Source organism: Rhinatrema bivittatum, unplaced genomic scaffold, assembly GCF_901001135.1.
Source record: "Rhinatrema bivittatum unplaced genomic scaffold, aRhiBiv1.1, whole genome shotgun sequence".
In the NCBI taxonomy this organism is placed as follows: Eukaryota; Metazoa; Chordata; class Amphibia; order Gymnophiona; family Rhinatrematidae; genus Rhinatrema; species Rhinatrema bivittatum.
This window is the reverse complement of record NW_021820378.1, coordinates 34013-57065: the sequence shown is the minus strand read 5'-3', so window position 1 is coordinate 57065 and position 23053 is coordinate 34013. Positions and strand designations below refer to the sequence as shown.

The 23053-nt window shown below is 44.7% G+C and overlaps 1 protein-coding gene across 1 annotated transcript; it reads right to left on the bottom strand.

The window, feature by feature from the left end:
* Window positions 1-9477: 9477 nt before the first annotated feature.
* On the bottom strand, window positions 9478-20373 carry LOC115081585 (oocyte zinc finger protein XlCOF6-like). The gene is made up of 2 exons (XM_029586008.1): window positions 19905-20373; window positions 9478-12486 (listed from the first exon to the last, which is right to left on the bottom strand). The coding sequence occupies exons 1-2, from the start codon at window positions 19936-19938 to the stop codon at window positions 9905-9907; spliced, it is 2616 nt and encodes an 871-aa protein (XP_029441868.1). The 5' UTR covers window positions 19939-20373; the 3' UTR covers window positions 9478-9904.
* Window positions 20374-23053: the final 2680 nt, after the last annotated feature.

Here is a 23053-nt window from a genome sequence, read left to right as displayed (position 1 = left end):
GACAGAGCTGGGCATAACAAGGATGATGGGGGCCGGGCAAGGCAAGGCATGTTCGAAGAAACAAGGCCGGAGGCAGGAATAAGGCTGGAACGCAGGAAGACAGGAACACCAGGGCAGGACAGAAACCACAGGAACAAGGCAACACGTTCCTGCCGCGGGCCCCTTAGGAGGGTCAATGTCAGGCGGGCGCGCGCGTGCCTAAGGAGCAGCCTGGGATGAAGGGCTCGGCAGCCCACCGCCGCATGTTCCAGCCGCTCTCAGCTGCCGGCGGTGTCAGGGGGGGCAGTGAGGTGGCTCGCGGGGAGCCGCAAAGTGTCACAGACTGGCCTAATCGTGCTTACTCTCTCCAGAGGGGAAGATAAGGGCCCCTGCAGGAGAGTGCCTGTGACTCTGAGATGTTTCTGGCCCAAACAGATTACTCAGAGCCGTTCACGCAATAAAACATAGCCAATCATAAAATCCCATAAAGTCTCCTTAACCCAACAGACCAAAACAGAAGACAGTCATTATTATGCAACGGCAGTTATGGGTAACAGCCGCCCCCGAATAAGTCCGTTTTTGGCATTCTCTTGAAAGTCTTAGCGCAAGTAATGAGGTGCAGCTCCTGTGGAAGAGAAGTGCACAGTGCCGGGGCTATCGAGAAAGCCCATCCACGAGTCTCAGCCAGCCGGGCATTGTCTTCATGGAGGATCTCCTAAGTGGCTGGAATGGCGCCTTTCTAACACCCTCAGGAACAAGGTGGGAACACCAGTCATACCAGTGGCCAAATGCGGCTTGCTCCTTCAAGGAAGCGGGTTGAATCTGGGTGAGATAGTAAGGGAGCCCCTCTAATTGACCCTATGTAGCATGCTATGGCAGCTTTTTGAACCCTTAATCAGTTCATTGCTAAGCCCTCATGTAACCTCTCCTGGAGGAACAGTAGGATATAGAGGATACATGGGCTTTCCATGGTTATCCATCTCTCTTCTTACACCATACCTCAAATATTCTCCCAAGTCTGGTGTAAGCCAACGAGATAGCCCTCTTTCTAGACGTCAGTTTGATGTCTCCTGACCTGAGTAACCTCTTCTGCTGAGTCTCTTCCTCTCAAGAGCCATGCTGTAACGCAAACCTGCGCTGGGGCCTACATGGGCACCAGTCCCTGGCACGGTAGAGCCTTGATCTGAGGGAACCTGAGTGGTTCTTCAATCTTGAGTGCTACCAAGTCCACAACCCAGGGTCATCTCATCCAATTTGTTTGTCGAGTTTTATATATCGTCATTCGGTTTCGCCATTATAATGGTTTCGCCATCATTTGGTTTCGCCATCGTAACAGTTACTAGAATGATCGGTCCTGGATGATCTGCTATCCTTCTCAACACCTTTCCCACCATTGGCCAAGGTGGGAATACAGACAACAGTGCCTTTCTGAGCCCAATTTGTGCCAGGGCATCTATTCCTCCTGGATCCCCATTCTCTTCTTCAGCTGAAGAACAACTTTGCTTTGATATTTCTGTGGTCACCTCTAGATCCCATTGGGGGTCCCATCATTTGACTATTAGTTGTTTGAAGGCTTCCTTGGCCAGCTCTCACTCTCCTGGGTCTAATATCTGGTGGCTTAAGAATTCTGTTGGTTGTAGAGTGTCCTGCTATATGCTCAGCTGATATCGCCTACAAATGCACCTTTGCTCGCCTTATGAGACGTTCTGCTTCCTTAACCACATGTAGGCTGCTTGTTCCCCTTTGCATGTTGACATGCTGCACGCGACCGAGTGGTCTCACTCTCTGCAAGCTGAAAGATCTGCCTGGTCTAGACTGCTTATACTCATGTTGTTGAGATTTACCAGAATTTCCTCTGGCGCCCATCCTGCCTCTGTCTTCCGGCAACCTTTGTGACTTCAGTTCTCCCAGATCTTTCACTATCTTCGCAAGAGTCTACCCTTGGATGAGAGAATTCTTAATCTGGCATTGGAGGCCTCGTCAGCCACACAAATCCTCAGCCATAGCGGGCATCTAGCCAGTATCACCATTGCCACTTGTTTGGCTGATGACCTGATGAGATCGTATAACGTATCTGCTACAAAGGTCACTGCAGATTCCTGATTGCGATGCCTCTGGCTCCGCACCCCAAGGGGACCGTTGCATTGGAACGCGGTGGGCCCTCCTGTATTACCTCCCATGCTCCATACCTGCTATCCAGGGGAGATGATGGAAAGAGCACCGTTAGCTCGGTGAAAACCGCAAACCGCAGGCTGCCTCATGCAGAAGAGGGAAATACAGGGATGTAAAGCCCTGACTGCCCTGAGAGGGGAAAGGGGAGAACAGTCACTTTTATTGACTCTCATTCCTGAAGGCAGACCCCCTGCTTGGCCAAGGCATCTATTTGGGAAAAGTAGCCTGCCAAAGAAAACGCTGCCTTGGGAGCCACTCTCCTCCACCTTCCTGCTGTGCCAGATGTTGTCTGCTGGAGGCAGAGAACTACTGATGCCTTCCCTGCTGCACCAGGCTACATAGGGAGGAGCATCAGGACAAAATAACTTGCCCTCGTCCTCCATTTGTTGGTAGAAGGGATGAATCCCACAGGTCTCGACTAGTCTGGTAGGACAATGAGGAAAGGACTTTGGGCTTTCCTACCCTTTATCAGAGATCTAGATCCTTTCAACTGCAAGGTTATACCGTCTCCTCACTCCCTTTCCTTTATTGAGCTGTGATGACGCATGCAGGCAGCCTAAGACGAAGATGACTCTGTACGATTTAAACCCAAAGTAACCGCGCTGTTTCCTCACTGACCTGGCAAAGCTCATCACCGATGTATTAATTAATCTAATAAAGAGGAATCGCCTACAATTTGTTTATTGACCCTTAATTCCATGGATTAATTTCCCCAAATCTGAAACGAATGCGCCTGATTCAGTTCAGATTTCTCATTCATTGCAAACGAATGCACATTCTTACTAAATCTCCTCCTAAGTGTGTAACTCAGGCAATGATAGGCGAAGAGATTTGCCCAAGGTCACAGGAAGCATCAGTGGGATCTGAACCCTGGCTTTCCTGGCTTGCAGTCTGTGATCAAACCACTAGGCAAGTCTGAGGAATTAGGAAAAAATAAATAAACACATGACACTCCGAATACTGCATGGAAAATGAATAGACTGCAAGATAATTCGTTAGCACAGCTTAGTAAATCACCACCCCCTTAAGATCACACCTGAGGTAATGGAGGGCAATGTGACTTGCTCAAGGTTCACTGGGAGAAGCAGGATCTCATCCCTGGCTTTTCTGGTTCCTAGTCTACAGTTCCAACCATGGCACTACCCTTCCACATCCAAAAACCAAAGAGGAAGCGATTCTGCAGACCAGTGAGCAGGATAAGGGTCCACTGAATACACACAGATAAAGTTATCTGGGGAAAAGTTTAATCACAGCCCCCGGAACATCTCATTCACTGCCAATTCTGATCCAGGCAAAATGTGTTCATGCAAAGAGTGATCTGGATACAATGTAGGTGGAGAGCAGGGGGAAATATTCAAATCTCTAATTGTATTCATAATATTTACCAAAGCAAAACCTTTCAATCCAGATTTCTCAGTGTACAAAGAGCAGGATGAAGGAGAAACTAAAGAAATTTTGCAAGAGAGTCAAAATGCCAGAGGAGCTACTGCAATGTGAAGAGAGGAGAAGAAGGAAGGAAGGAAGGAAGGAGAGCCTGAGGGGCAGCAGGGAAAGGATTTAATGTGTGGGGTGGGGGATGGGAGCAGTCCCAGGCTGCATCCCCTGCCCCCCTCCTACCTGCTGAGCAGAAAGCCCTGCAGCCATTCTCCTGCCCCTTCTCCAGAGCAGGATTTCCAGCCCCGGCTCCCTCCCTGCACGGTCCCTGGGGTGGGGGATGGGATCAGTCCCAGGCTGCATCCCCTGCCCCCTCCTACCTGCTGAGCAGAAAGCCCTGCAGCCATTCTCCTGCCCCTTCTCCAGAGCAGGATTTCCAGCCCTGGCTCCCTCCCTGCACGGTCCCTGGGGTGGGGGCAGCTTTGGGCTTTGCTGGGTGCCCACGATCAGCTTCTCTCTTAACGGCCACAAAGGGAAACAAAATGGAGGGAGGAAGATAGGGGTAGAAAAACAGAGCAGGAGAAGTGTAAGTAAGGGAGAGGGAAGCGGGAGAGAGGGATCCTGTGATTGAGCCTCCTCTGACTGCTGCCCTCTCCCGCCCCCGCCCAGCACTGACAGCAGGAGCTGAGGCTGCACACGAGGCTGCAGGATTCAGGATCAGCTGGGACTGCGCTCTCAGGAATATTGGGACTGGCAGACTGGGAGCTCAGATTCATACATTATCTGATTTATAGGTAGAAAATACATCAGCTCACAGTGCACTCTGGTAGCTGTGATCCTTCCTAGGAGGGATTACTGTATGTGACTGTTACAGGGCGCTCTGGGAGCTGTGATCCTTCCTAGGAGGGGTTACTGTATGTGACTGTTACAGGGCACTCTGGGAGCTGTGATCCTTCCTAGGAGGGGTTACTGTATGTGACTGTTACAGGGCACTCTGGGAGCTGTGATCCTTCCTAGGAGGGATTACTGTATTACGACTGTTACAGGGCACTCTGGGAGCTGTGATCCTTCCTAGGAGGGGTTACTGTATGTGACTGTTACAGGGCGCTCTGGGAGCTGTGATCCTTCCTAGGAGGGGTTACTGTATGTGACTGTTACAGGGCGCTCTGGGAGCTGTGATCCTTCCTAGGAGGGGTTACTGTATGTGACTGTTACAGTGCACTCTGGGAGCTGTGATCCTTCCTAGGAGGGATTACTGTAGGTGACTGTTACAGGGCACTCTGGGAGCTGTGATCCTTCCTAGGAGGGGTTATTGTATGTGACTGTTACAGGGCGCTCTGGGAGCTGTGATCCTTCCTAGGAGGGGTTACTGTATGTGACTGTTACAGGGCGCTCTGGGAGCTGTGATCCTTCCTAGGAGGGGTTACTGTATGTGACTGTTACAGGGCGCTCTGGGAGCTGTGATCCTTCCTAGGAGGGATTACTGTAGGTGACTGTTACAGGGCACTCTGGGAGCTGTGATCCTTCCTAGGAGGGATTACTGTATTACGACTGTTACAGGGCGCTCTGGGAGCTGTGATCCTTCCTAGGAGGGGTTACTGTATGTGACTGTTACAGGGCGCTCTGGGAGCTGTGATCCTTCCTAGGAGGGGTTACTGTATGTGACTGTTACAGTGCACTCTGGGAGCTGTGATCCTTCCTAGGAGGGGTTACTGTATGTGACTGTTACAGGGCGCTCTGGGAGCTGTGATCCTTTCTAGGAGGGGTTACTGTATGTGACTGTTACAGGGCGCTCTGGAAGCTGTGATCCTTCCTAGGAAGGGTTACTGTATGTGACTGTTACAGGGCGCTCTGGGAGCTGTAATCCTTCCTAGGAGGTGTTACTGTATGTGACTGTTACAGGGCGCTCTGGGAGCTGTGATCCTTCCTAGGAGGGATTACTGTATGTGACTGATACAGGGCGCTCTGGGAGCTGTGATCCTTCCTAGGAGGGGTTACTGTATGTGACTGTCACAGGGCACTCTGGGAGCTGTGATCCTTCCTAGGAGGGATTACTGTGTGTGACTGTTACAGGGCGTTCTGGGAGCTGTGATCCTTCCTAGGAGGGATTACTGTATGTGACTGTTACAGGGCGTTCTGGGAGCTGTGATCCTTCCTAGGAGGGGTTACTGTGTGTGACTGTTACAGGGCACTCTGGGAGCTGTGATCCTTCCTAGGAGGGGTTACTGTATGTGACTGTTGCAGGGCACTCTGGGAGCTGTGATCCTTCCTAGGAGGGATTACTGTATGTGACTGTTACAGGGCGCTCTGGGAGCTGTGATCCTTCCTAGGAGGGGTTACTGTATGTGACTGTTACAGGGCGCTCTGGGAGCTGTGATCCTTCCTAGGAGGGGTTACTGTATGTGACTGTTACAGGGCGCTCTGGGAGCTGTAGTCCTTCCTAGGAGGGATTACTGTATGTGACTGTTACAGGGCATTCTGGGAGCTGTGATCCTTCCTAGGAGGGGTTACTGTATGTGACTGTTACAGGGCGCTCTGGGAGCTGTGATCCTTCCTAGGAGAGATTACTGTATGTAACTGATACAGGGCGCTCTGGGAGCTGTGATCCTTCCTAGGAGGGATTACTGTATGTGACTGTCACAGGGCACTCTGGGAGCTGTGATCCTTCCTAGGAGGGATTACTGTATGTGACTGTTACAGTGCACTCTGGGAGCTGTGATCCTTCCTAGGAGGGATTACTGTATGTAACTGTCACAGGGCACTCTGGGAGCTGTGATCCTTCCTAGGAGGGATTACTGTATGTAACTGTCACAGGGCACTCTGAGAGGTGTGATCCTTCCTAGGAGGGATTACTGTATGTGACTGTTACAGGGCACTCTGAGAGGTGTGATCCTTCCTAGGAGGGATTACTGTATGTAACTGTCACAGGGCACTCTGGGAGCTGTGATCCTTCCTAGGAGGGATTACTGTATGTAACTGTCACAGGGCACTCTGAGAGGTGTGATCCTTCCTAGGAGGGATTACTGTATGTGACTGTTACAGGGCACTCTGAGAGGTGTGGTCCTTCCTAGGAGGGATTACTGTATGTGACTGTTACAGAGCACTCTGGGAGCTGTGATCCTTCCTAGGAGGGATTACTGTATGTGACTGTTACAGGGCACTCTGGGAGCTGTGATCCTTCCTAGGAGGGGTTACTGTATGTGACTGTTACAGTGCACTCTGGGAGCTGTGATCCTTCCTAGGAGGGATTACTGTATGTGACTGTTACAGGGCACTCTGGGAGCTGTGATCCTTCCTAGGAGGGATTACTGTATGTAACTGTCACAGGGCACTCTGAGAGGTGTGATCCTTCCTAGGAGGGATTACTGTATGTAACTGTCACAGGGCACTCTGGGAGCTGTGATCCTTCCTAGGAGGGATTACTGTATGTAACTGTCACAGGGCACTCTGAGAGGTGTGATCCTTCCTAGGAGGGATTACTGTATGTGACTGTTACAGGGCACTCTGAGAGGTGTGATCCTTCCTAGGAGGGATTACTGTATGTAACTGTCACAGGGCACTCTGAGAGGTGTGATCCTTCCTAGGAGGGATTACTGTATGTGACTGTTTCTCCAAGACAGAAAAAGCTCAGAGACCTGGGTGACCTGTGCCCAATTATTTTCCTCAACCCCTTTTCCACTTTCAGGTCCTAACTTCCCCTCCCCTAATCCTTTCCTACTTTCTCTGCTGATGCCCCATCCTCGCCTGCCCCCACCACTTGACAGCACCAGCTCAGTCCGGACTCTTCCTCTTTACCCTCTCCCCTTTATTTTTTCTTATTTCCTTTAACACACATGCAGGAGCCACAGACAGGAGGTGTCATAAGCATGCCAAAATTAAGTCCTCACAAGACAATTCCCTTCCCCATATGTCGACCAGAAGCTCCACCCATACCTTGGAGCCACTCTTAAAACCATAATATCCCAGAAAGGCCCAGTAAGATGGAAGTGCAGGGACTCCAAGAAGGAGAATAAAGCTGCCAGCAAGGAGAAAGCAGTCACCCACTGAGCGGAAATCAAAACCTGGAACAAAGGGGGAGCCAAGAAGCTTTCCGAAAGCCTCAGACTCCACCACCCTCATCATGAGATACAAGGAGCACATCCCACTGAGGCTGAGAGCCCAGGGGAAGGGACCTCTGAGCATTTCAAACATCCACCAGAGGTCTCAATACCTCAGAGGGTTCACAAAAAACAACTTAACTACCCCATTGCTGCAGACAGAGAGGAAGGGGGGGGGTGGGAAGTTTCCCACAAGTCCCAAGAATAGATCACCGTGACTATTATAGCAGTCGCCAACCCCTCGGGAGAGACCCCCTCAAGACGATGTCATGCCCTCGACTCGGAACTCAACATGAAAAAACACATCAATCTATCAATCAAAGAGGGCTATTACAAACTCCAAGTCCTCAAAAAACTCAAACCACTACTATTCCACTATGATTACCGCATAGTACTACAATCTCTCATACTCTCCTAGCTGGACTACTGTAACTCCCTCCTCCTCAGACTACCTGCTTCTACCACAAAATCTCTCCAGCTGCTGCAAAACGCAGCAGCCAGATCTCTTACAAACACCAATCGCTCATCACACATCGCCCTCATTCTAAAAGAACTCCACTGGCTCCCCATAACGCACAGGTCACAATACAAAATCCTCACCCTCCTGCACAAAAACCATCAACAACGGAAAAATCAAATGGTCTAAAGACCCTCCCCAACCCCACGATTGCCAGAGAAACCTGCGGTCCCAAAACACAGGTGTGCTTGCCATCCCCCACACAAAACTAGCGCACCTTCCCTCCACCAGACAACGCACCTTCTCAGTAGCTGGCCCCACTCTCTGGAACAAGTTACCCTCCCAACTCAGACTCAGACCCTCCCATACTCTCTGCCCCCTTGCCCTCCCCCCTCCAATGTCTCCATGTATCATTATTAAGACACCTTAATCTCAAGTTACAACTGGTTACATGCTATATTGTATATATTGTATCTGTTAAGAGGCACCCTAGCCCAGTTCTAAAATTGAATTTTCAATATCCAATCCTTAATGTTATATATGTTTAATGTTTACCGATTAAGGTTTAATGTTACAATGTATAAATAGTAAGACACCCCTGTCATACTATTCCAACTGTTATAATGTGAACAAATGTGATGTACTCCAACAAATGTTGGTATATAAAAGCAAATAAATAAATAAAAATAAATAATGTTTGGGTACTTACCAGGTACATGTGACTTGGATTGGCCACTGTTGGAAACAGGATGCTGGGCTTGATGGACCCTTGGTCTGACCCAGTATGGCAAATTTTATGTTATGTTCATATGTTCTTCTTTCCCTTTGTGTAATGGTGGAACTTCAGTCATTCCCTCCATTTCCTGGAATAATTGTCCTAGCTTAAGGACTCAGAAGGAGGCTTATTTGCTTTCATACTGCTCTTTATAAGGAAGCTTTTATTACAATCTCTTCATGAAAACAGTTTCTCTCCTGAGTGGATTTTCTGGTGAGATATTAACCTATCTTACATAATGAAACTTTTTTTCACATTCAGAACAGGAAAATTGTCTTTCACCAGTGTATATTTGCTGGTGACACTTCAGCTTTGCCTTCTGAAGGAAACTTTTTCCACACTCAGAGCTGTAACATTTATTGATTTAAAATAATTTATTACCTGCCCCTCCAAAGTACAGGGAAGGGTACAATAAAACATTCATAATAGTGGAGAAGTCACAACAAACAAAACAATATAATAACATAGCAACATAACATAGTAATGATGGCAGAAAAAGACCAAACAGTCCAACCAGTCTGCCCATCAAGCTTCCTATGGTAGTAACTGCTGCTTCATGCAGGTTAGCACCATGTTTCTGTTACGGTTAGTAACTGTTGCTCTGGGCAGATGACCCCCATGTTTCTGTTAAGAGTAGTAACTGTCGCTCTGTGCAGGTTACCTCCATGTTTCTGTTAAGGATAGTAACTGCCGATCTGTGCATGTTATCCCCATGTTTCTGTTAAGGGTAATAACTGCCTCTCCATTCAGTTTACCCACATGTGTCTGTTAGGGGTAACAACTGCTGGTCTGTGCAGGTTACTCCCATGTTTCTGTTAAGGAGAGTAACTGCCACTCCATGTTAAGGGTAGTAATATTAAAAATTAAAACCAAGCAACTGTCAAACCCACAACAAAATTACTGCTAGCAACATTTTTACAGAGTGAGCAGCTTTTTTCATAATTCATATAATGCTGCTGCTTGAATGTGCTTTGCTTTTAGACTTGGCCATAGAAGCAGTCCTGCACTTTTTCTCTAATGTCTGCATATCAGTACCCCGGACCATAAAAGTCAGGGCCCAGCATTGGTTATTGTCTGAATCCAATTCCCCTTTTGTCTCCCCTTTCTCCTGCTTTTGGTGCCTGTGTGGATTTTCTCATGTCGTGAGAGATTTGTCTTCCCAATAAAACGTTTTCCACATTTAGCACAGGAGAACTTTCGCTCACCTGTGTGGATTCTCTGGTGAGATATTAATGTATACTTACTAATGAAACGTTTCTCACATTCAGAACATGAGAATGGTCTCTCACCAGTGTGTGTCTTTTGATGTCCTCTAAGCGTTGCCTTCTGCAGAAAGCTTTTCCCACACTCAGTACATGTAAATTGTTTGTTGCCTGTGTGGATTATCTCATGTCGTGAGAGATTGGTTTTCCTATTGAAACTTTTTCCACATTTAGTACATGAGAATGGTCTCTCTCCTGTGTGGATTTTCTCGTGATCAGAGAGGTATGTCTTCCTAATAAAACATTTTCCACATTTACTACATGAGAATGGTCTCTCCCCTGTGTGGATTTTCTGATGCAAGGTTAGTATATAATTAGTAATGAAGCCTTTCCCACACTCAGTACATATAAATGGCCTCTCTCCTGTGTGGATTTTCTGATGTAAGTTTAGTATATATTTAGTAATGAAGCCTTTCCCACACTCAGTACATATAAATGGCCTCTCTCCTGTATGGATTTTCAGGTGTTGTGAAAGGCATGTCTTCCTAATAAAACATTTTCCACATTTAGTACATGAGAATGGTCTCTCTCGTGTGTGGATTTTCTGGTGAGATATTAATATATTCTTCTGATTAAAGCTTTTACCACATTTAGAACATGAGAATGGTTTCTCTCCTGTGTGGATTCTCTGGTGCAAGGTTAGTAGATTCTTAGTAATGAAGCTTTTCCCACACTCAGTACATGAAAATGGTTTCTCTCCTGTGTGTATTTTCTGGTGTTGTGAGAGGTATGTCTTCATAGTGAAACTTTTACTGCATTCAGTGCATGAGAAATTTTTCTCTCCTGTATGGATTTTCTGATGTCGTGAGAGGTTTGTCTTTCTACTGAAACATTTTCCACATTCAGAACATGTAAATGGTCTCTCTCCTGTGTGGATTTTCTGGTGCAAAATTAGTATATGCTTAGTAATGCAGCTTTTCCCACACTCAGCACATGTAAATGCTCTCTTTGCTGTGTGGATTTTCTGGTGCCAGATTAGTATATTCTTACTAATAAAGCTTTTCCTACACTCAGTACATGAGAATGATCTCTCTCCTGTGTGGATTTTCTGGTGTCGTGAGAGGTTTGTCTTCGTAGTAAAACATTTACTGCATTCAGTGCATGAGAAATTTTTCTCTCCTGTGTGCATTTTCTGATGTTGCGAGAGGCTTGCCTTTCTACTGAAACATTTTCCACATTCAGTACATGAGAATGGTATCATTCTTGTGTGGATTTTCTGGTGTTGTGAGAGGTCTGTCTTCATAGTGAAACTTTTACTGCATTCAGTGCATGAGAAACATTTCTCTTCTGTGTGCAATTTCTGATGTTGTGAGAGATTTGTCTTTCTACTGAAACTTTTCCCACAATCAGTACATGTAAATGGTCTCTCTCCCATGTGGATTTTCTTGTGAGATATTAGCAAATCCTTCCGAATAAAGCTTTTACCACATTTAGAACATAAGAATGGTCTCCCTCTTATGTGCATTTTCTGGTGCATGATTAGTATATACTTACTAATGAAGCTTTTCCCACACTCAGTACATGAAAATGGTCTCTCTCCTCTGTGGACTTTCTGGTGTTGTGAGAGATCGATCTTGGTATTGAAACTTTTACCACATTCAGTGCATGAGAAATTTTTCTCTCTGGTGTGGATTTTCTGATGTTGTGATAGGTCTGTCTTTCTACTGAAACATTTTCCACATTTGGAACATGAGAATGGTTTCTTCTCTATGCAGATTTTCTGATGTGATATTAACAAATACTTACTAAAAAAGCTTTTTGTACATTGAGAACATGAGAATGGCCTCTCACTCGTATGTATTATTTTATGTTGTCTTAGAGCATCCTTGTACACAAAGCTTTTGCTGCATTCCGTGCATGGAAAGGGTTTCTCTCTTCTATGTGTTCTTAGGGGGATATTTAGATTGTTCCCCTGACTGATATTTTTCTCATATTTATTGCATAGAAATGGTGGTTTGATTATGTGGGATTTCTGGTGCAATATTAAATGTGATTTCTTACCAAAGCTTTTCCCACAGGAGTCACACAAAAAGGATTTCTTCCCTTTCCCCTCCCTCTGGTTGAGGTCTGCAGTCATTTGATCATTGTTATTACTCTGGAAGGATTTCTCTGCTCTCAGGTGTCTCTTATGCACAGGGATGACTGTGCTCTCCCTCTCACACTCAGTGACTCCATCCGGTGAATCTCCTGCAGTGTCTCTCAACTTCTTCTCTGATTCCTGCAGACTATTCCTTGTGTTTTTCCTGTCCGCCCCCTGAGAAATATTCTCAAAGTCATTTCCTGAGTGTCTTGGGATCAGTCCTACTTCCACAGGATATTCTTTTCCATTCTTCCCCTCCTCCTTTATATTCTGTGTGATCACATCACTTGCTGGTGAAAAAAGAAAACAATCAGGTATTAGTGACCATGCAAATATTTCTGATTCCATAATCACTGCTCTACAATTGTCACAAAATCTAAAAGTGAGAAGATGGAGAGAATGAGAGATAGAGAGGTCATGAATGTAAACAAACTTGTTGGAAACAAAGTGTATATTCTTTATAGAAAACGATAGAGGGAGAAAACGGGGATATTTATTTATTTATTTATAATTTTTATATACCGACATTCTTACATTAAAATGCAAATCATACCGGTTTACATAAAACAGAAAAAGCAGGAAAAATATTTCCATAGTCAAATACAGAGAACATTTATAATAAAATTGTTAACAAAGGCATAAGGTAGGAACTTGAAAAAAGGTTACTTAACAGAAAACGTAAAAGAAAAAATAGTAAATGAAGCACAAAGAGTTGATATGATATGATAAGCTTGGAGAGGAAGCGAGTTGATGTTTATGTTTGTCACTACTTGATTAATCGCAATTAATTACATTGGTAAAACAAAGCAATGTACAAATAAAATCTGAACCAAAATGATAAAGGGGATGGAACTGCTCCCCTATGAGGAAAGGCTAAAGAGGTTAGGGGCTGTTCAATTTGGAGAAGAGACAGCTGAGGGGGGATATGATAGAGGTCTACAAAATCATGAAAGGACTTGAACAGTTAAATCTAAATTGGTTATTTACTCTCTCAGACAATAAAAGAACGAGGGGGCACTCCATGAAGTTAAGATGTAGCTCATTTAAAACAAATCAGAGAAAATTATTTTTCACTCAACACATAATTAAGCTCTGAAATTCATTGCCAGAGGATGTGGTTATGGCAGTTAGTGTAACTGAGTTTAAAAAAGGTTTGGATAAGTTCCTGGAGAAGTCCATAAACTGCTATTAATCAATAAGGAATAGTAGCTTGGGATCTATTTAATATTTGGGTACCTGCCAGGTACTTGTGACTTGAATTGGAAACAGGATGCTGGGCTTGATGGACCCTTGGTCTGACCCAGTATGGCATGTCTTAAGTGGTTAGGGCAGTTAGTGTAGCTGGGTTTAAAAAAGGTTTAGATAGTTCCTGGAGGAACTGCTATTAATCAATAGGGAATAGCCACTGCTTGTTGCTAGCTCAGTAGCATGGGATCTATTTAATGTTTGGGCACTTGTGACTTGGATTGGCCACTGGAGACAGGATACTGGGCTTGATGGACCCTTGGTCTAATCCAGTATGGCATATCTTATGTTCTTATGAACAAGGCTAACAAGTAAAAACAAGAAAAAATATAACATAAAACATATCAAAATAAAACTAGTTTAAAATATAAAAATCACAATGCAATAAAACAATTTAAATGAATAAAATAAAACACCAAGATCAATATAAATAAAATACAATATAAAATGGATAAAACAATGAGACTCAAAACGGTAGAGCAGAATATAAAAATAAAGAACAAGCAAAGCAAAGAAATTAAAATCAAGTAGCACTCAGGTAAGGGAAGGCTACTACAAACAGGTGAGCTTGAGTGCCTTCCTAAATTTCAAGAACTCTTTCTCAAGACGAATATTGAATGGCAAAGAGTTCCAAAAGCAAGGGGATATTTAGGAAAAACAGATTGCTCTTAAACTCTCAAAACAAATGCTTCTAATAGAGGGCAGCACTAAAAGCTCTTGCTTTAATGACCGCAATGGACGAGAAGGTAGACAGGGGAAAATGACAGAAGCAAGGTAAGACAGTGTGCCCCAACACAAAGCTTTGAAGGTAAGGATTCCTATTTTGAATTGAATATGAAGGGACACTAGGAGCGAGTGAAGATCAACCAAAAGGCGAGTGCCCAGATAAGATGAAAGTTACCATAAAGGGCCAGGGATGAAACTGATACTCCCAGCTGAGAGGAAAAGTAGAAGAGAGGATAGAAGAGAAGTTGAGATGTGATGACATTGACAAGAATGAAATGCTCTCAGGGTGAGAGATGATAACAATGAAGAGAAGGAAAAAGTTGAAAAGCAGTGGACAGGGCAGAAGACAGAATTGTTGGCGAGATTGAGAATATAGAGAAAGGGGAATAAGTTTGGTGAGGATTTGCATCAGAAAACGTTAATGTCATGGAGCCTCAAGGACCAAAGAGAAGAGAAAAATTATTTTCTGGAATTCACAATATGTAGCTAGCCAGGTGGTCTCTGTGTCCTCAGGAGTCCATAAGTGAGACAGCCAGAAGTATGCAGACAAGCTGCAATCTCCCCAGTGTATTTGTGCATGGCTAAATATGTCACAGGGGTAATGACTGCTATGGAGGAATATCAGGCCTCTTGTATCCTGCTGTTCATATTCTGTTCTGTAACTGGGCTTGTGGGATCTGTAGTCCTGGTTCTATTCCTGTAGGCTCAGTCTGGGACCAGAGGGAGTGCTGAAAGCAGAACCTTCATCTGCAGGTGGTAAGTTGGACTTGCTGGGAAAGGCACTTAAATATTGAGAAAAAAAATTGTTGGAGGATTAAATTATTACTGGCTGTTTAAATTATGTGCAAGTTTTAATGTTAGTATTTGTTTGCCATAGAATTGTCTGTGTAGGTAGAAAATAAGACTTTGTTTAATTCTGTGAGCTGGTAAAAGTATTTGTTTGCCTTTGTAAGAATTGTGAGTTTGCAAAAGTCACTTATTTGATATGAAGTAAAAGTACACATTTCTGGGTAGCTGGTTTGATTCCCACCCTCCCACAAGAAAAATATTACTTTCAGTTCGTTCATTAATTTCATTGGGACCCAAATTTGTTTCATTAGTTTCAAAACAAAAAAATATGCGTTTCATTTGTTCATTCGTTTCTCATTAAAATCAATAGGTGATGCACTGCAATCCTTTTTGGGCTCCAGAAAAGTGGTTTTCTTATCAATTCTCATGAAACTTGGAGGAAGAAATTATCAGAAGGTGAAAAGAACTGCAAAGTATTTAGACTGTGGCAAAGTGGCACCAAAAGTGGCATAAATAGCCTAAGGCTCTGCAGAGGGGCAAAGGGGGTACCATCACTGGCAGGAGTTCTCCAAGGCACCGTGAGAGCAGCAACGAAGCAGCAAGAGGAGGAAGGAAGCCCCAAGGTGCCAAAAGGGGACCCCAGTAATAGTGACATGAACTTTTGATGGCATAACGAGAGGCAGAGTGGCACCAAAAGTGGCATCAGCACCCTAAAGCACCATGAAGGGGAATGAAGCAGAAAAAGTGGGAGGAAAAATCCCAAGGCACTGCTAAAGGGACCAAAAGTCAGAAAGAATGGCATCAAGATTTCAAAAGAACAACAGAGGTGCACAGCAGCCCCAAGTCTGGCAAGAACACCTCAAGCTGCAAGAGCTGGAGTATAACAGGAAGGATCAGTGACAGGAAGAACCCCAGGGTGTAACATCTGGGCATGGCAGCAAGGCCGAATGGCACAAAGTCCCCGAAGGTGTAGCATGAGGGGCATAGCAGTAAGGCAGAGTGGCATGGGAGATGCCCGTCACTCTGTTCAAGCACATTTACTAATTGTCATATTCAGTACCTGAAAATGAATGGGATAAGTATCGTTTTCTAGAAATAAGCTTTGATTACATTCTCTGCTGGAACTTGATCTAGCTGCTGAGTGGAATAGTGATTGTCTTGTGAATCGAGCACGTTATCACAAGCAGGACATCTAAATGATTTCTCAAATAATTGTAGTGTGGTTTTCCTGGAAAGTGGTGCGGGTTCCCCATTCAGAAACCATTTGCCATATTCTGTAGTTGTCTGTTCTATATGCTGATTGTCTGGTTTTGTATAAATTAAATCTGTCTGACAAACTCTAACCACACTCAGAATATGTCTTCTATGTTTTCTGTTCTGTTTGTATTTCTTCCTATTGACTGAGGGTTTTTGTGGATAAACCACCCTAGTATCATCAACAAACAAGCAGGGTATGAGAAGAGAACCAGGCTGGGACTGGAAGGAAAGACGAAAATGAAAGACTAAAATAGATGTCTTCGGAAGAGAAACTTGTATTATTTGACCATCTCATTCTGATCTGGGGACACAGCACCCCAGTATAACCAAGAAAGAAGATAACTAGAGTGGGCCTCAAAAGAGTGTAGCAACAAGTTTGGTATGAACCCTCCAAGGCTATATGAGAAGGGCAAAATGGCACCATGTGTGGTATAAATAGCTACAGTACAATGAAGATGGAAGAAAGAACCAGAAGAGGCAGAAAATCCCTCTAGGGACTGATAGAGGGTGAAAGCAACTGATAGAGTGGCAGGAAGAAACTAAAGCATCATAAGAGGTGGAAAGAGCACCCCAAGGCTCCAAAATGAGGGGCAAAGGGCAACAAATAAAGTGACAAGCATGCAGAGAGAAGGCAGAGGAACTCCTTAGAGGATGCCTGATGTTATCTCTGAAGGATGTATTTGGCTCAGATTAGGTTTTCACTGCAGGCTAAGATGCTACTGACTAGAGGCATGAAATACTCTTTAGCCAGCAACTGTGCAAAATTATATGATTCAGGAATGTAGGACATAATTCTCCTTCTGAATCAGTATTTGGTAATACTGGCTCCATTACCTCAGAAGTAAAAAGGAACACAATCCTGGTATTTCTGAGTGCTGCACCTCTGTAGCCCAGACTTTGACTTTTGCTGTGGTACAATCCATCAAAGGTTGAATATCCCAGAAGACCAATAATGGCAAGATCCATAAGGGTACGAGGTCCAAAGAAAATGTGCAAGAGACCATGAAACCATTAAAGTGGGGAAGTCACGTGATGCAGTGAGCATGGGAAGATACTTTACACAGTAAGATATTAAATCTCTTCCCTCACACAATCACCAGGGTTAGATGGCTTGGATAATACTTTTAACAAGTCCTTAAGGAAGATGGTTTCGAATTCACTAAAAGCCCTTTTAGAAGCTATAAGCGATAAGGGGTGTATGCCAGTATCCTTAAAGAAAGCAGCTATTGTTGTTATCCCGAAGATGGGAAAGGATTCCTTTATCTCCTGCCTCATATTGGCCTTTATCATTGTTAAATCTGGACATTAAAATCTTTGCGACAATTCTGACCATCAGGTTCAAATTTATTCTTCCAAAATTAATTAGTAGGGATCAGGTGGGACGCGCTTATGGGCGAAGATCTTCAGTTAATATTCATAAGGTCTGTGCAACTTTGTCTCAGTGTCACACCGGAGTTATCTGTGACCCATTGCTTGTGAGTTGTGATGCCGAAAAGGCTTTCAATAGAGTGGCATGGTTTAATTTTTGTGTGACTTCGCCTTTGATTCTGTATTTGTCCATGCCGCAGCCTGATACCTGATCCCTTTGGCGTGGCCTTATTTATTTGAAAGCTGACGTGCTTTTGGATTTTCTGGTAGAATTTTTGAATTTATACAGCCCTTGTTAGCTAATCCATGTGCCAGGATAAGTATAAATGGCACTTTCAGAGATCAGTTCAATTTATATAGAGGCACAAGACAAGGTTGTCCTCTTTCCCCTTTATTTATTCTGTTGAGCCTTTTATATGCAAACAAAAATTCTCCTTTACTAACAGGAATCCAAGTGAACAAGGAATCTATTACATCCCTGTTGCAGATTATATTCTTTTATTGCTTTCCAATGCTACAGTCCCCTTACCTGTTGCTCTTACGTTATTCTCACAGTACGAGGACATATCTAGCTTTAAACTAAACTTAGACAAAACTGAAGTGTTAGACATAATGGGTCATCTTAAAGGTAATTGATGGAGTTTTCTGATTAGATGGGGCCCTGATCAAGTTAGAGATCTCTCCATAGAGAGCCCATATATGTTGGTATGGTCTTAATTACAGTCCGGTAGTTAAAAAAAATTCCAAGTTAGGCTTGAGAGCTCCCACTTTCTGCCAAGGTAGAATTGCTTTGGTTAAAATGATGCTGGACCCTCAATTATTGTATTTAATTCAAATGTTGCCCATGCCACTTTAATCAAACTAATATTTTTAATTAAGTCACCTGTTTGGGAGGCTTTTTTTTGGAAAGGGATAAAGGCCAGAATTTCTTAGAAGACATTATCTGCCCCTAAGGATAAGGGTGGTATGGGAGTTCCAAATTTTCATTGTATTCCTTAGCAGTCTCAGTGAGGGTATTGGGCGATTGGTTGTTGAATCAGAACAACTTTACCGATTTGAAAATAGATTGCAGAATCGGACCAGTGGTGGTAATCTTCTGTTATTGACTTGGACTGGCTCTGGACCCTTCTCCTTCTTTGCTCCTGGACCGGCTCTCAACCTCTCTCTGGACTTTGACCCTTGGACCGGCTTTGGACTATCTTTTGATGTATACTCCTAGACTGATCATGACCTGCTGGAGGCGCCAGCCGTCTGGAACCCACGACCTGCAGGAGGCGCCTGCATCCAGACCATCTTCACTCTTCAGGGAGTCTCCTAAGTCCCAGCGGCCATATCCCTACGGGCTCCTCCTGGGGCGGGGATCACGAGCCTCCAGGGTGAAGTCTTCATCTAAACATCTTCAACAGGCCTTGCCATCTGATGGTAGAGACCGAAGAGGGTTGATTTCCTTTTTCGGTAGCGCTGACTCTACCTCGGAACAGAGGTCCACTTTCTGAATCATAACATATACTATCTAAATGGATTCAGCATGATTCCCCAATGATGGACTTTTGGCATGCTGAAATGCTAATTGTCCTAAACATTGATCATCGCACATGGATTCTCTCCCCGCAGCGGAAGAAAGTGGCCTTCTCAAAAATCTGGGGTCCATTCAATGAACACCTCCCAAAAGCATTACAAGGCAAGTACGGGGAAGCTGTTTGATAATCTTCTTGACATGCCTGTTGTGAGCAGCAGGAAGTGGACATCCTTGGGTACTGGTTTTTAAATTGATGGCGACTGTTAACTCTCTAGCATTCGTTAAATCACCTCTTCAGTGTTATGTTGGATAGAGGGATAGGGGATGGTTGGGGGGGGCAATATGATAACTACGATACATGGGTGTAAACATGGTCAACTGTTCATGGTTGTTGAAAATGTAATAAAGATAAATATATATATATATATAGTTCAACTATTGGAGACCTGTCGACTACTTGTGATCTGAAATGGCCACTGTTGAAGACAGGATGCTGGGTTCGATGGACCTTGGTCTGACCCTGCATGACACTTCTTATATTCGTAACTTTATGGAAGCTCAGTAGCAAGTGCCCTCAGGTGAGATATCAAAATATATGTAAGTCTGTTTTGTGGCTCCTTATCTCAGCAGAAACATGGGATCAATAACTGAATGACTGGTCAAGTGAAAAGACCCAAACAACCAATCTCAGGTACCGGCCCAGACTCAGAGGAATGCAGGAGTGGAGTAAGGAGAAAAAGGACTAATAATTTTCAGTAAATCAGTTTCTGGGTCTGTTAAAAATGCAGATAATGCAATCTTTACCTAGGGAGATCAGGATTTCATAATTCTCCTTCATCACCTCCCTGTAAAGCTCCTTCTGCCCTTCATCTAAATACCCCCACTCCTCCTGGGAGAAATAGACAGCGATGTCCTCAAACGTCACCAGCACCTGAAACACAAACCAGAAACACTCAGAGACACGTGGAGGGGCTCAGCGTGCATTAGATCTCAGCTGGATTTATTCTCCTCACATTATTGAATAGAGGATGAAAACTTTCCTCTCCTCCAGGCACTGTCACACTTTTTCTCCTTTGGGTATTTGCCTAGAGTCAGTTTCCTCCATGAACCCTAGAGCCTGCAAATCAAACTGCAAAGAGATTTTCTAATACCAGAAACACAGAATATCAAATGTCACTGCCTGAATAAATCATTATATAATAAAATGGAAGCTTAATTTGTGGGGAAATAGTCTGGAATAGAGTTTCTCCACTATTTCTTTTCAGATGCAAGAGGCAGAACAGCAGGGTCATTCTGCTCCAGTGCCTTCCCTCTAGGCATCCTGCAGGGAAAAAGGGAGGAGAAAGAGCCGCTTTGCTCCCTAATCCAGCCCCTCCCCTTCCAGGAATCCTGCAGGGAAGAAGGGAGGAGACAGAGCAGAGAAAGAGCCGCCCTGCTCCCTAATCCAGCCCCTCCCAGGAATCTTGCAGGGAAGAAGGGAGGAGACAGAGCAGAGAAAGAGCCGCTCTGCTCCCTAATCCAGCCCCTCCCCTTCCAGGAATCCTGCAGGGAAGAAGGGAGGAGACAGAGCAGAGAAAGAGCCACTCTGCCCCCTAATCCTGCCCCTCCCCTTCCAGGAATCCTGCAGGGAAGAAGGGAGGAGACAGAGCAGAGAAAGAGCCGCTCTGCTCCCTAATCCAGCCCCTCCCCTTCCAGGAATCCTGCAGGGAAGAAGGGAAGAGACAGAGCAGAGAAAGAGCCGCTCTGCTTCCTAATCCAGCCCCCTCCCCTTCCAGGAATCCTGCAGGGAAGAAGGGAGGAGACAGAGCAGAGAAAGAGCCGCTCTGCTCCCTAATCCAGCCCCTCCCCTTCCAGGAATCCTGCAGGGAAGAAGGGAGGAGACAGAGCAGAGAAAGAGCCGCTCTGCTCCCTAATCCAGCCCCTCCCCTTCCAGGAATCCTGCAGGGAAGAAGGGAGGAGACAGAGCAGAGAAAGAGCCGCTCTGCTCCCTATATCCAATAAACGTGTTGTGGAAAATTTATAGAAGTGGTGTTTTTTTCTGCATGCCTTCTGATCAGCTGTTGCAGGAAATAAAGGGGGATGTAGAAGCTGGACTGTGGGAGCTGAAGTCTAGATGGCTCATGATGTTCTGTAGAATCCTCTGCTGGGGCTGCTGAGAGAAGTATTCAGATGAGCCTTCAAGTCCTCTGTTGTTTGAAAGAGTGCAGGGGCTGTGAAAGCTGAAACCTAGATGGTTTATAGCGTTCCTGAATTACTCTGCTGGGAAAAGCAAACAGATGAACTTTCTGGTCTTCTGCAAGTAAAGAAAGTCTGGGGGACTGTGAAAGCCGAAATCTAGAAGGCTTGTAGTGTCCTTTGATATTCTCTGCTGGGAAAAGCATGCAAATGAGCCTCCCAGTTCTTTGTTGCTGGTAACAGTGCAGGAGATTTGGAAGTTGAAGAATAGACAGCTCCGTATTCTTTAGAGTACTCTGCTGGGGCAAGCATACGAATGAGCCTTAAGATTCATGGTACTAGAAAGAGGATGGGGGCTGTGAATTACTTAGATGGCTCACAGTGTCCTTTGCTAGGAAAAAAAACATGCAAATGAGACTTCAAATTTTCTGCAGGTATAAAAAGCCTGGGGGATAAGAAAGCTGAAGCACAAACAGCCTGTGGTACCCTCCAGAATCCTCTGCTGTGAAAAATATACAAATAAGTTTTCAGATCCTCTTGTGTTCAAAATAGGTTACAAAAGCTAGAATCTACATGGTTTGGAGAGTCCTCTGATGGGGCTGCTCAGAAAGATATGTAAAAAAAAGCTTTACAAATCTCTGTTAGAAATAGTTTGGGTGCTGTGGAAGCTGAAGCCTAGAATGCTCGTGGAGAAAGTCTGCAGATCAGCCTTCTAGTCCTCTGCTACAGACAGACTTACAGACCCCCACTTCCTCCTAAGTGCACCTGGATATAGTGCTGTGTCTGTAGTAGAGGACTGGAAGGCTCATCCACATACTTCTGCCAGCAGCCCCAGCATGCAGTACAGAGGACACCATGAGCTATCTACATTTCAGGTTTCACAGTCCACATACTGTTTCCAGCCACAAAGAACTGGAAATCTCCTTTGCATACTTTTCCCAGCAGCCCCAGCAGAAGACTTCAGGGAGTGCCATGAGCCATCAAGGTTTCAGTTTTCACAATCCTCGCGCTCTATTTTAACACCAGAGGATTTGAAATCTCATTTGCATACTTTTCTCAGCACAGAACTCCAAAGGACACCGCGAGCCATCCTGGTTTCAGGTTTTACAGCCCCTGCACTCTCTTTCTTGCACCAGAGAACCTGAAGGCTCGTTTGCGTATTTTTCTTAGCAGCCCCAGCAGAGGACTCCGGAGAACACAGCAAGATGTCCAAGCTTTAGCTTTCATAGCTCTCTCACCATTTCTAACTGCAGAGAACTAGAAGGCTCGTTTCATATTTTTCCCAAACAGCCCTAGTAGAGGATACTGCGAGTTTTCTAGGTTTGAGCTTTCATAGCCCCCTCACTCTATCTAGCAGCAAAAGACCTGAAGGTTTACTGGTAAATTTGTAACACTACCCCCAGCAGAGGACTCTAGCGGAAACCGTGAGCCTTCTAGACCTCAGCTCCCACAATCCGGCCTCTCCAATTCTAGGTGCTCCGTCTCCACCTGCTGGCAGGCGAGCATAAACCTACTGGTCCTGAGTCCATCTGTCTAGACGAAGGAAAACAAAATTATCAGGTAAGGTATTTCTGCAGTAGATTCCCACAGTTAAAATTGTGTTTATATGTTCCGAGCCCTTCTATATCGTTACTAGGGATTTTTATCTCGTCATCAACTCCTTTTTTTGCTTTGGACACTGAAACAATTTCCTGGTTTGTTTGTGTTTTTTTTTTTTTACTTCTCCAATAATATTTTTGCTGTCTCTTCTTTCATGCGTTTCATTAAACTGATATAAT

Excerpts from the sequence above, each read along its gene's own strand:
- LOC115081585 (XM_029586008.1), bottom strand. The coding sequence starts at position 19,938 with ATGAAGGAGAATTATGAAATCCTGATCTCCCTAG. Across the intron at positions 12,487-19,904 it reads TGAAATCCTGATCTCCCTAG|CAAGTGATGTGATCACACAG; the intron begins GTAAAGATTGCA and ends TTTTTTCACCAG.